Raw genomic sequence first — 14,406 nt, forward strand, 5'->3', positions numbered from 1 at the left:
AGCAAGGGGACCAGAGAAAATTGCTATCAAAGTAAATTGCTTTTTGTACAAATGTTCCCTTTATTTGGATTTTCCCCCGTGTGCCATTCTTTCTTTGAGGCTTGGTGAACAGATGCGCTTTTGAAAGTGTTGATTAACTTATCCTTTTGTCGACCCCTTCCCACTCACCTAAACTCCTGGGAGCAGTGATTACACAAAAAGCCAAGTCAAGCCTCTAAAGTGTTCTTCTTCACCTCAAGTAGCCTCTGGTTCTCCAGGTGCAGAAATCTCGGCCACATCTGGCCAATCAATGTCAGAGAACCTTAGAAATGGACCAGTTCTTGCGAGGTCATCTCATCTAGTCCTCTATCTCCAGAGACAAGAGGGTGTGGTCTCCTGGGGCAAAATGTTCTAATACTGATTACCATCCTTTTACCCTTTTTCTTTCAAGATCAATGCCACATCCACCCCCTTTCCAGCCGTGATCAATAGTGTCCTAAGAGTTCTTCCCTGAGGGTGTGAGATGGAGCAAAATGGCATTCTAGCCTCCAAGAATCTGTCACATCCTTGGCAGAGACCAAATCCCTAAAAGCAAGAAGAGGATTTGGCCCAAAAGTCACTGGCAAGAGCCCCACGGTTTTTGTGCTAGGCTGATAGACATATTCTTTTCCAGTGTTCTGCATCTCTTAACCATGAAGGTCTTAAGATATATGAGCATCACACCAAAACGATTAGTTGTTGGAAATGTGATGGTTTTCTTCTGTGTTTTTTGTTGTTGTTGTTGTTTCATAAGGTTAAAAAAAAATCTCCAGGTTTCCTTTCAAAAGCTCAGTTTGATCCCTATGACAGACACCACCTGCCCCTTTTTGATTCATATTCACATCTTCATTCCAAGGAAACAGCCTGTGCCATAGGGGCCTGGAGAATAATGCAGGGGGTGGGCATTGATGTGGGGAAGCTGGTGTGACCTGCAGGTGCCAGTTGCTGTGCTATAAACATGCCAGACACGGGCTGGATTTACGGCAAATCAGTGCCACATGGCGTTGATCCTTTCAAGTGGGGTGTTGGCAAGTTGTTTTGTTGTATCCCTTCTAGCGACCAGGGGGATAAGAATGTGCTTTAGCACTTGGCCAGGAATGAGGAAGACTTCTATCTAACATGATTAAAACCACAGCCTCTAGGAAAGGACTGAATTTTGTGTGTGGCAGTGATAGATCAGTCCTCAGTTCAGGTCATGGTCAAGTAGATCTTCTCTGAGAAGTGCTGATAAGGGAAAAGTTCAGCCAGTCCGAAGTTCTTTTTTTTTCCCTCTTGTTTGAGAGTGTTAGCTCTTTGGGATTTGGGTTTGGCTTAAGCCTGGATTTTCGGTTATCAATTTATAGTGCTGACCTCAAGGTTGTTCACCTGACTTGGGGTTCAATAAAATTCCTAAAGGGCCCATACATTCACTGGCGCCACCTTGAGCTGACAGCCAGGGCAGGCATAATTAATTTGTGAGAAAGAAAGAAATGATGAATCAGTACATATTTGATTCTCTTTTTTGATGTTTTACCATTTTAGTCAGGAAGTTTTCATTGGCTCTGATTTCTGTAAGATGGACAGCATCGTGAATAGGAAGACTCTTTCCCACCTCCCCCAAAAAATTATCATAAAAAAAATAAAAGATAGACAGTGATAATGCTGGAGAAGATTCACAGTAAATTAACTTAGCGCCATTCAAGCCTGGGCTAGTCAGATTGGATGCCCATGTTTGACCTATTCTAAGCCATAAAGAAAACCAATAGGAAAAAAAGGCTGAGAAGGAAAGATGAGAGATATTAGCACAGATACGTGGAGGTAGACAGGTTATCATGACATTCTTTCGAGTTCTACATTAAAATATAAAATAATGAAACATCACTTTGTTGAATTACTATATGTTTATTTGAAATCCAGAGGACAAAGACTCTCGCAGTATATGTCTACTTAGATGCACACATATGAGGAGGGTCAGTTATACTAGATAAATATCACAATGATGGCAACTGATGATGGGCATGCCATCCATTTTGCCTTGGATAAACGTAGGCCTATATTGGCAACGAACTACAGTCATTACAACGGCACAAGGATTTATTGGTGCTGAAGACCTTTTATGTTTCTGTTCTTTGGGTCACTATTGGAAATAAAAGACAAATCATCTGAAGGGGAAAGAATCCAGTAATGTACATACTAAATGATGTAGAAGCAGATGTGAATCTTTTGCTGCCTACTGTACCGGGGAGTCAGTCTGAGAAAAGTTGCATCTCTGCCTGTTAGCCACGGTGATAAAATTCGTTATAACTTGATTTGTTTGTTTTCTTTTTCGTTATAGTGGACATTCCAGAAATACATGGGAGAGAAGGCTATGAAGATGAAATTGATGGTGAGTATTGCTATGATTTAGCAGATAATCACGAAATTCAAGTTTGGTTATAAAGACGTCAACAAAAATAATGCCTGGGGTATTAGAAGGCCAGAATTTAGAACTACCAGTCAGAAATATAAGAGAAAAGAATCTAGAGAGGAATGAAGGAACCATCAATTGCTTTGTCAGGGTCAAATTTAGAAAGCTTATTGAGTTGCTTCTGCCTAATCTGAAACAGGTCCCCTACTTAAGGCAACTTTCGACATTGATGGACTTCAAATCTGGATAAACCCTTTAGAAGTAAAAGCCAGGTTCCCTTATATGTGTTGCTACTTGAACCCATTGACCTCTTCCCAAAAAGACCTTGAGTCAATGAGTATAAACGTGAATATTCTCCTAGGCTTTCTGTGGTTTCCTGTTCCCTGGCTTGGACAGAGCCTTTCTCACACTATCCAAGACTCCAAGTTGAGGCCCATTGCAAGATTTAGGTTTCCTTGCTACAATCCCCATCTTGTATTCTCATACTTATTAGAAGCTCTATTCTACTTCAAATACACATACCTAAGGGGCCGAAGCAAGAGCCCTAACTGGAGGGCCGCTGAACAAACACGTAGATAGAATTTCTTCCATCAACTCAGAGCAGCGCAGGTCTCTCTGGGCTTCTCTGAGTGCCAGAGTTGATCTCCAAGAGAGATGACCAAGGTTTCCCTCAAAGAACAACTTCAGACCAAGATTGATGCATTTAAGAAGAGCAGTTTATAGAACCAGCTGTATTTAACCTGACCTTAATCAAACACTTCAAGTGTAGTTATAGAAACAGAGTGACTAACCCAAACAGCACCTTGTTAACTCGGCGCAGACTCTCCCTGCAAAGCCCCAGCTAACACTCCTTTTATGGGCAAAGCTGTGGAACTCGCCTACAAGGAGAGGCAGCAGCAGAAGCAGATGGGGACAGAGAGCAGGGCACGAGGATGCAGAAAGCCTGAATCCTATTCCTAGTTTCACTGCTTGCTAACTCCTGGGACCTTGAGTGAGTTACCTGGCCACCTAATTTCTAAAAAAAAACCTGAGTTTCTTCATTTATCAAAAAAAAATTATAATAGCACCCTGCCTTCTTCATGGGATTATTAGGAAATTCCACAAAATGAGCTATGGATGTGGTCATGCTTTGGCCACGCTCTGGAAACCTAAGTATATAAGTCTGCTAGGGCTGTCATAACAAAGTACCGCAAACTAGGTGTCATAAACAACAGAAATGTATTTTCTCACCTTCCTGGAGATCAAGGTGTCAGCGGGGTTGCTTCCTTCCAAGGACCATGAGGTTTATAGATGGTTATCTCCATGTTTTCAAGGCAATCTCCCATCTGTGTGTGTCTCCAAGTTTCCCCTTTAATGTTGGATTAGGGCCCACCATAATGAGCTCTCCTTAGGTTGATTATTTCTCTAAAGAGCCCATCTCCAAATAAGGTCACATTCTAAGGTACTAAGGGTTAGAACGTCAACATATGAACCTTAGGGCACAATTCAACCCACAATAGTAGGTAAGATGTGTATCAAGTGAGGTGTGGTGGTTCGAAAGAAGTCTACTGCTCCGACGGCCAAGAAAGCTAAATTCAGAAACCTGTCATATAAAAATAGTCTCAGCCTATCCTTTGGTGTAACTTGAAGCAAGTGGAAGTGGGGGATGAGGGGGCAAAAAAGAAGCATGCCCAGAACGCAAGGACCACCCCAGTGCTCCAAAGACACCCCGAAGTTTCTGTCAAAATCCAAACTTACCTAGTAGGAGTCAAATTATTTAAATATCAAATACTTAGACTGTACCATCTGTGTGCTGGACACCAAGAACTTTGCAAATGTTAATTCATTTAATCCTTGTAGTAACCCAGTGAGGCAGACTTAACAGTATCCCCGGTTTATAGAGGAGACGACTGAGACAAGAGGGGTTCAATAAACTTAGTTGCACAGCAATGATGTGGGGAGGCTCAATTATATCACCTTGAAAGAGGCAGCACCTGCAATCTCTCATGTGCTTTATGTCACAGATGAGTACGAGGTGGACTGGACCAACTCTTCTTCCCCAACCTCAGGATCTGGAGCCCCTTCAGCCGACAAAGAAAAGAGCTGGCTCTACACGTTGGATCCCATCCTCATCACCATTATCGCCATGAGCTCCCTGGGAGTCCTCCTGGGGGCCACGTGTGCGGGGCTTCTGCTCTACTGTACCTGCTCCTACTCAGGGCTGAGCTCCCGCAGCTGCACCACCCTGGAGAACTACAACTTTGAGCTCTACGACGGCCTCAAGCACAAGGTCAAGATGAACCACCAGAAGTGCTGCTCCGAAGCATGACGGATTGCACCCAAATCACATCTGACGTTTCATTCCAGCAAGAGGGGCTAGGGAAGATTACATTTTTTTTTCCCCTTTGGGAACTGAATGCCATAATCTCGATCAAACCGATCCAGAATACCGAAGGTGTGGACGGAACAGACAGACGAGTAGAGGGAGGCGGGGAGATGCGGCTGCCCCGGGGAGGGGGGTGCGTGTTGGGACCCACCTGGGAGCGCCGTGGCTGAGTCGTTGCTGGGACTAAGACGGGAGCTCATCTCTTTGGGGTCACAGTTCTATTTTGTTTGTGAGTTTGTTCTTATTATTATATCTTATTTCTTTGGTCTGTGAGCAACTCCAAGAGGCGGAAGAAGAGAATGACTTTTCCAAGTTGGAAGCAGAGGAGTGGTCATGGTACTCTGCTTTCTCATGATAGTCAACACTTGAGAAGCAAAAGGTCTTTTCAGACTTCTCATCTTTAGGGGAAAAAAAACTAAAAAAAACAAAACAAAACAAAACAAAAAAGCCGTCCAACTTATCCTGTCCTCTGATCGTCTTATGACTTACGGGATTTGCTGTGGTGTCCAATCTACCAGCCAACCCTACACGCTGCCGTTTCCAGTCCTAGCATTTAAGTAGGATGTTGTTGCCTTTAACTTTTTTTATCCAGGGGAAAATTGCCATTTTAGGGTCAGCATGAATAGCTCTTTCTTATATGTGATGTAAGACAAACCAGAAAGGAAACTTCACACGTCAAAATCCACAGAAGCACCTCCATGTTAGAAGCGGACAAGCCTTAATGTGCTTCGTGACTAGGAGCCATTCATTAAATCTAGACCCAGAAGTTGTGGCTGTGAGGCTACTTCAAGGGGCCTCTGGTGGTGGTTTTGCTTTTTCTTTCCCCTCCCCCTTGTTCTTCTAAAACATACACACATACGCACACGCACATCCGTCAGGTGTCTGATCCCCAAGACGAGCACTGTTTGGCATTCTCAAAGATGGGTGGGTGCAAATACGGGCTGTTTGTATGTCTTCTCCACCAGTGAGATGTAACTGGTGACCAGTGGACCTAAAAGGAGAGCAGTGGAGAGGGAATAAGAAGTCCAGCTTCTGTGATCACCTCATGGCACAGGCTAAGCAGACAGTACAGAGACATTTGGATGCATTAGTCTCTTTGACAGGCTGGTAGACGTTGAGTTCTCCTCGGGGTTACAGCCACCACCTCAGTATTTCAGGAGAGCCAAGTAGGATGTACGCGAGCTGATCTTAACCACAAGTGTGCAAGTACTATGGACCAAAACACTAACAACACTGCTTCAACCCCAGAGAGACCTATGTTCTTACACACACATGCACACGCACGCACACACACACGCAATTTATGTGTTTTTTATTAAGTGCCTTGAAACAATGAAGAAAAACTGTATTTTCCCCTCTATGTAGAAATCAGTGAGTATCATACAAGTAAGGCATCGCTTCTTCCCTAACCCCCGTGACTCCACTGCCAGTTTCTCCAGCTCATCACTGATCCTACTAATGGATTGAGCCCTGCTGCCGGAGAGGTAGTCATAGCCCTAGATGACTCTCAGCTACTCTAGGAGGGGAGGCATCCAGCTGTGTGAAGGTTAAGATTGTCCGCGTCAAGATCCCAATCTTGATTTTGTAGTGATGCCTAAAGATCGCCTGGGTGCTGGAAATACATTTGAAACCCAGGATGCCCAGCCCATTGCTTATCAGTGGTAAACTGTCAGACGGTTTTTGCTGCTATGGTCACCCACAAGTTCATTTGTCTCATACCCAGGTGAAAGGAAAAAGGTGAATGGGACTGGCTGGTTCCTTTAAATGTTAACTTATGGAAATGCTAGTTCAAGTGGTAATGTCACAGTGTTTCGTATGCGCAGAGGGAGAGTCCAAACCGACAGCTATTTATTCATATGTGTGTGTGTCTTTGCAAGCCTTTGAGTTCTCTGTATCTACTGTGTATGTGAATGGTCACGTGGGACTCCGTGATGTTGTTGTGACTTTGACCTAGGGCCCGAGTGTAACTGCTGATCTCGGCACTCGTTGGCACAGTGGTAGTTAGAGGTGAAAAGTAAAGCTGTCAAGCCCGAGGGCTTAGCTTTAGGACCCCCCCAAGCCAGGCATGCAGCAGAAGCAAGTTTTTACACTTTATCGAAACCAAGTCATTAATTAGCCCACTCTCCTCTTCGCCTTCCCACGTAGCTCAGTTTCCAGGAAGCTAGCAAGTCCTAGGGATTTCCAGAGGTTGCCTGCAGAAGAAGGGAAATTCAAAAGCCTACTCTGGGGCTCCTGGCCCTCTCATGCTCCACGGGTCCTTTGACAGTTCCCCAAAGACCAGCCCTGTCTTCAGCCTGCAGTTCGCCTCTAAGTTACGCGCAAGCCAACCTGCATCCCGCTGACAGTGCTCGATCCAAACTCACCATTGGCTGGCCTGAGGCCCTGGATGAGCCCTGCTAAACAAAAGCAGACTACCCAGGGCTACATGTAGATACCTCACCAACACTGGAGGCTGGTCTGTTGGAAGACAGAAAGACAGTGGGGCCTGGTTCTAACTCGGCCAGGGGGCACCCTGGTGCATTTGTGGTCTCTATCTGCAGGTAGGCTAGCTGACCCGTCTCTTTGAGTCGTTCCCTTTGGGAAACCCAACTCACAGTATTGATCTCCTTTTTTGCCTTGTACTGAATGACACATTACCTCCACGCTCTCCCGGACTAGGCAGTCAACAGGGCCACAGGGTTGCTTTCTCTCTTCGGTGGGGATGGGGAGTTGACAGGGATGAGGGTCCGAGGAATGAGCATGAATGCAAGAAAACAAGGGGAAAAGTTAAACTGTCACACAGAAGGTTAACTTTTCCAGGGTTTGCAGTTAAAGGTATTTGACCATTCGCTGGCTGAGCCAGATCACGGGAACTTGAGAGCTTTTACTGTGATTCTTCAATGTAAAAAATAAACAACAAGGTCAAACTGTGTTTATATGATTTGTATAAAGCCTTTTTAAAATTGCTATTTAAATAAACATTATACCAGAGATATTTTTCTGTGCATGTTTTTTATTGGAGACAAAGAGTTTGGATGACTGGATGACTAAGTCATCCCAGTTTGCCCAAGACTTTCCTGGGTGTTAGTGCTGAAAATCCTATGTCCCTGGAAACCCCACAATCCCAGCCAAACAAGGATGGTTGGTCATTCTCCAGGGACAATGTTTCTTTCTTTTTTTTTTTTTTTTTTTTAAGATTTTTATTTATTCATAGAGACACACAGAGAGAGAGAGAGAGAGGCAGAGACACAGGCAGAGGGAAAAGCAGGCTCCATGCAGGGAGCCCAATGTGGGACTCGATCCAGGGTCTCCAGGATAACGCCCCGGGCTGCAGGCAGCACTAAACCACTGCGCCACCCGGGCTGCCCAGGGACAATGCTTCTTAACACTTCTTATGGAGTTAGTAGGTTGATTGGCTGGCTGGCTTTTTATAAAATTGAAAATAGGATGGGGATGGGGATTGGGCTACCTGGCCAGGTGGGCTATTTTAACTCAAAGACTTGCTGGTAGATTTCCAAGACCGTCATCCCTGTAAAGCCTCTTCCTCCCAAGACAACACCAATGCCCTACAACTTTTGTCTCTTCACTGCTTCTTTCCTGTCCCAACACTTGTGTATCAATATCTGTGGTGATTTTAAGGTCTGTACATTCTTGGGCTCCATTCCAGATCAACTGAATCAAAAACTCTGGGAGGAGGGCCTAGGGATCTGTGTTTTAACAAGCCTTCCAGTGTAAGCCTTCCTTACACTTTCAAGTTTAAGAACTTCTGGTCTAGGAGAAAGGAAAAGTAGCCTGGCCTCACAAAACCGTTAGGGATCTTTCCACCTGTGGGAATTTTGGAGTCAAAACAAACTAGACTTTGACCAGGGAAAGCAGAAAGAGGTCGAGTTCATTTCTAGGTAGTACAAGTTCCCAAGGGAGGAGGAGGGAACAGCTTTATTATGAACTTCCCCTAGACGCACATAGACAGGAGTCTCAACAAACCAAATCTGCCCCCATTCTGGGGCTCTGTTCACCCCAGAAAAGAAATTTGGTTCAATCATTTACTCAGGAAATGTTTTTGAGCACTTCCTGATTCTGTAAGCTCTCGGAGCTTGCGGACACTCCAGTGAAGAGGACGGAAAGCAAACAGCCAAGCACATAAAATAAGGACTGGTTACGTAAACGTGATGAAGACAGTAAACAGGTAGCTCTGATGGAAAATTACTAGACAGTAAGGTGTAATATTTGTGTTACTTGAGTTCGTATTTGCAAAGCACGGCTCTTGGTTACTGATGTCATAGGATTTGCAGTAATTGAATACAACGTCTTCTGTAGTCAACAACGCTCACCATAATGAAACCTAAGGAATCTGAAATCTAATACAGTAGAGCCCTTGAAAACCCCTTTTAAAAAGAATTACTAGGGTCACTCCCACGAAGTGGTTCATCAGAGAAGGCCTCTCTGAGGAGGTAATATTTAAGCTAAAACCTGAAGAGATAAGGAGGAGTCGGTTCAGCCAAGTGCCTGGGAGAAGCTTTCCAAATTGAAGGAACAGCACTGAGAGATCCCCGCTGTGGGAGAGTTAGCTGCGCCCCTAGGAACGCAGAGCAGTGGTTGGTTAAAGCAGGATGGCGAGAAGGGAAAGGTACTGAGAAGCAGCTGGGAGTGGAGGAAGGTCCTTTAAGGCACAGTGAGGAGGCACTTTCTAATCTTTATCACTCTTGGCATTCCTTAAAATTTATAGAAAAGACAGCTCCCCACCCAGGCCCCTCACCGCCCACCCCACCCCCTTCCCACTCCTCACTGGCCAGTAAGGTCACCGCAGTCAAATTTCTGCAATTTCCCTCTCTGCCCCTCCGTGATCTTTACGGTATCATGTGTCTCCTGAGATGCCTGCTTCTGTCACATTACTGACCCTAGCAACCATAACAGAGGTTAAAATGAAAGCAAAATTTTACTTTCCTTTAGTTGAGCTTTTGGGGATTTTTAAAGCCCTAATAAACTAATAATATCTCCTGGTCCCTAGCCATCTAGTGTTTACGTAAGGTCTTTTTTTTTTTTTTTTTTTTTTCCATATCTGCATCCTTCTGGAAATGTTTATACAATCCTCAGGGGAGGGAGTGAAATGAAGTTGGAACAGGCCCATCCTTGAGGGAAACAGGACCCATCTGGATGCTGAGGTGCCCTTGTCTCTGCAACGTTGGTGGTAGCCATGGGGGGAGGGAGGGAAGCCTGAAGAAGAAATGGAAAGATGATTCTATTCCAGGTCTTGCAGGCTTCAGGCTCTAATCCCCGGCTGAACTAAACAAATTCCTGGGGGAATGTGCCCCCTCCACCACCAGACACACACCCACTGTCAGGGGACTGAGCGAAAGATGAGGAGGTGATGGTCAGACTAGGAATTGCCACCTTCGGGGGTCCTCAGAGACTCCTCTGGTCCACCTGGGGGCTTCACAGGAACTGTGACTCTCGTTCCCATCAACAAAATGGGAAGGGCCCTGAGAAGCCTAAGGACTGAGAGAGAGTCAGGGGCCCGGCTTGCTTCTGAATTCCCACCTCTCAGGAATCCCAGGCCTGCAAGGCTGGGCCTCCTTTTTCTTTCTTCCTCTAAGAGGAGCTCCTGGAGAAAGGGCATGTGCCTTCTGTGTTCTCCTGAAGACCAGGGCCGGAGACCTGCGAGGGAGGCTCTGCAGTTGTTTCTGCCACTTCTCCGAAGAATGACACCTGTTTCCTCTCTCTTCCCCTCCAAAAACCCTATAGGACACGTGTGTGCAGGAGCACAGTTCCCGTCTTGAAAGCCGGCTTTCAAGAGCTATGAGAAAGAGACCCTTCCAGTGAGGCCTCATGCCCCACCTGGCACAGGGGTCTGAGCCTTCCCTCATCCCCACTCCGGCCCTGTGGCACCAGGTTAGCAGGGTCCCCCTCTCCAGCCCAAGCGGGTCCTTGACACAGGGTGCAAAGGCCCTGAGGTCCTGAGGGCCATCCAGGCCCGTGTGCACACAGAGAGAGCCAGAAAACCCTCCATCCCGGAGAGGTAAGTGCCCGGGCCAAGGACCTGGGACGTGAAGATTTGGGGTGCTCTGCCCTGGGGCCATCCTCAAACCAGCACGCCCCGGCGGCTGTGGTCTGGCGCAGACCCTCCTCTACCCCCATTCAAACCAAGTCCCCTGGAACCCCAAGCAGTTGTGCTTGCGAAGTGCAGGCTGCAGCCTCCACAGCCCCCAGGCTGCTCAGCGCTGTCTGCAGGGCCAGGTTGGCCTGCTTTGGAGCGCAGCCCTGCTAATAAATCTCCATCCTGAAGCCCTTGACTGCCTCCGCTGGGAATTGAAGCGCAGCCTTTCCGAGAGCCCGCTGGCCGCCCCACCGCCTGCCAAGCTTCACACACAACCGCCCTGGCAGGGCCTTGCCTCCAGAGCCACGGCGGGCAGCCTTTCTGGATTTGCCCTTCTTCCCAACCTTTCCCCCCACCAGCCCCAACCCTCACCTCCCATCTCCGGAGCGCTCACATTTCCATTCCCAGCCAACGAGGCTTAAATCCTAGGGGAGGTCAAAGAAACCTTTAGAGGGTTCGAAAGCAGCAGGGCTCTTATCCCCTTGGACATGCCGAGGAGGAGCGAGAGCTCTGGTCCCAGAGCTTGGGAGACCAGGGTCCTCAGTTCCACCTCTAGCTCTGTGACCTCGGGAAGGTCATGCACATTTTGGCTTTCGCATCTGGGAAGAGGGCACTGGGGCTAAGGGAACTCCAAGCCCCGAGCTCTGACATCCTGGCCGGTGGAACAGTTCTGTTTGGTTGTCTGAATGTGCATCACACAGCTCTGCCAGGGTAAAGCTCTGCAGAGCCTCCTGTCCCTACCTTCTCGCCGGCTCCCCTCTGCAGAGGCGCGAGGAGCATATCCTTGGGCTTGATTCTGCTGTGGAGCTGGCCCAGCTCCAAGCTCGTCTCAGCAGAAGTGCTCCCTTTGCCAGAGCCCCTCACTCTCACTCACAGCAATTTACATAGACGTGGACGTGCTTTGCTTGTCCCCCACTAGCTCTTGAGAAGAGAATTTATGCATGAATACATGCATGTGGTTGACACATTTTACATTAAATACCTCCCATGTGCCTTGCTAGGTGCTTGGGGTTGGGGACTATGATAAGCATAACAGACATGGTCCCAGCCTTCAGGGAGCTTACAGTCTAGAAAGACACAGTGAATCAAATAGCCACACAAATCTACCAGAACAAGTGTGGCAGGAGCTCTGAAGTGATACGTGGAACACCGTGAATGTGTGAGGGGTCAGGGAAGCCTGAGCACTGTGGCCCTTGGGAGCTGAGCCCTCAGGGTGAGTCAGATGAATGGGAAGGGCAGGGGGAGAGCATGAAGGGCCAGGATGCACAGAGATTCAGAGCCCGAGGGAGACTTGGCAGGGGGAAGGGGGGAAAGAGGGGGGTGGGTGAGAAGCATCTTGTTCACCTTTGTATCAGGACCTCCAACTCATACTTGGCACTTACTGTACAAACACAAGAAATGTTCACTGAATGAATGAATGACGTGTATACGTTCTCCTTTGTGATGGGCTTCAAGCTGCCCAGTGTGTACAGGCCAGAGGCTAGGCGGTTTTCATTTCCCCTCACTTCTATGTATGCTTCACTCTAGAGGAAGCCCTGCAAGTAGGTTTCCTAGAGTCTGCCCTGAGAAATTATGCCCACAAGTTCCACCATGGAGATGGGCACTATCTGCTTCCATTTAAATATGATGATTTAGGTTAAATATATTCAGATGAAAATGCTGTTGAGAAAGTCGGACGCTTGCCAGAGTTAACAAATTAAAATATCCCATGCAGCCACCGCGGAAAAACAATATAGCAGTTCCTCAAACTGTCACACATTGAAATCCCACGTGATCCAGCAATTCCACATCTAAGCACCTCTACCCAAAAGAATGGAAAGCAGGGGATCAAACAGATACTTGTGCACCAACCTTCACAGCAGCATTAGTCACTACAGTCAAAAGGTGGAAACAAACCCAATGTCTATCAGCAGATAAGTAAATAAGCAAAATTGAGTAGAGCCATCCAGGAGGACACTGTTCAGCCTTAAGAAGGAGTGACATTCTAAAAAAAAAAAAAAAAAAAAAAGAAGGAGTGACATTCTGATACATGTTACAACAGGGATGACACGTGAAGATACCGTGCTAAGTGAACTAAGTCAGACACAGAAGGACACATCATACGATTCCACTAAGATGAGGTACCGAGAACAGGCAAATCCAGAGACAGACAGACAGTAGATTAGAAGTTACCAAGGGCTGGAGGCAGGAAGGATAGGCAATTACTGCTTTACGGGTACAGGATTTGAGATGATGGATAGTGGTGATGGTTGCACAACATTGTGAATGTACTTAATGCCACTGAATTGTACACTTACAGATGGTTAAAAGAGTAAATTTATGTTGTGTATATTTTACCACAATTTTAAAAAGCAACTTGTCTTTTTTAAAAAGTCTCACTTTTTTTAAATGTCTAATACCTGGGACATACTTAAGCTGAAAAGTTACTGTTTATCTGAAATTTCAGTGTAACTGGGTATCCTGTATTCTCTCTCAACCCTAATCGAGGGGCTTCATCTTCACCATAAGCTTCCCAGAACCTTCCCAGGATTCAGAGACCGTTGTTTCAAAACCACACTCGGTGCTTGTGGTCTGATAAGAATGAGCGTACAAGATAGGCGCAGGAAATCAGGAGGATGCCTGCCCCAATTATAGACTCAGCCCTAGACAGAGGCCGTGAGTGACTCCCTTAGCCCTCCGTCGCTCCATCAGCGAAGAGGTAGAGATTAAAAATCTTGGTTGGGTTTCCCATCTGTTGTTTAATCATCACGATCTACAAATGCAGTAAAAGCTGGTTGTAAACCCCTTCTTATGATTGACCACGTGGCTAGAATTACAGTTGCAGATGGCAACACTCATGCGTATGACTCAGACGATGGCCTTGTCCCCCGCCATCAATGCGTCTTCACACCAGAGTTGGTAAGAACCCATGGGGTGCCCAGATGCCTAATTGTACCACCGCTTGCACCCATGTCTTCTCGATGAAAGAAATTGCCTGCACAGCTCATCATGCAGCAAGAAACAACAGGTGCAAAAGGCAAAGGCCACTTTGGAACCATTTGGACCACAGAACATGGCTCAGTATAACAAGAGCGCCCACGGACTTGGCACGCCTGCATTAATCTGCCTGCGAGATGGGCCTGGAATCAGACCACAGCCCTGGAGTCCACGGCTGCCGTTCCAGGTGGTCCCACCTACTCCTTCTCTCAACCGAGACGAAAGGCAGCTGGGGAGGGCATTTCACGAAGATGGGTCGTGTCCAATTCATTTTTACTAGGTGCTGACAAGTCACTGCGGAAAGTCTGGAAATGTGTAGCACAGCAAAAACACACGGGTCACAATGCACTGGTGAATGATTACCAGAGGAGAAATTCATTACAGGCTGCTCTCGGCTCCCATCACATAAGGAAGCGTTACTAAAAAAAAATAAAATAAAATAAGGAAGCGTTACATTAACAAGGTGGACGGTCCCCGCGCTCCCCTCCCTACCACAGCCCCCACCACCACTGCCTGCCACCCCACTATTGCAATCTGTGTTGCATGGCGAGAGCAGAGCCCAAAAGCAGGGCAGTTAATTCAGCTATA

At 46.8% G+C, this 14,406-nt stretch overlaps 1 protein-coding gene across 1 annotated transcript in view; it reads left to right on the forward strand.

Moving 5' to 3' along the window:
- Window positions 1–7,741, forward strand: part of NRP2 (neuropilin 2) — a 116,125-nt gene extending 108,384 nt beyond the window's left edge. Inside the window, exons 16-17 of the mRNA XM_041737156.1 lie at window positions 2,333–2,383; window positions 4,408–7,741. Of these exons, the coding sequence (XP_041593090.1) occupies window positions 2,333–2,383; window positions 4,408–4,712 (356 nt within the window). The 3' untranslated portion in view covers window positions 4,713–7,741. The remainder of the gene's footprint in view (window positions 1–2,332; window positions 2,384–4,407) is intronic.
- Window positions 7,742–14,406: the final 6,665 nt, after the last annotated feature.

Source organism: Vulpes lagopus, chromosome 22 (genome assembly GCF_018345385.1).
Source record: "Vulpes lagopus strain Blue_001 chromosome 22, ASM1834538v1, whole genome shotgun sequence".
NCBI classification, from domain to species: Eukaryota; Metazoa; Chordata; class Mammalia; order Carnivora; family Canidae; genus Vulpes; species Vulpes lagopus.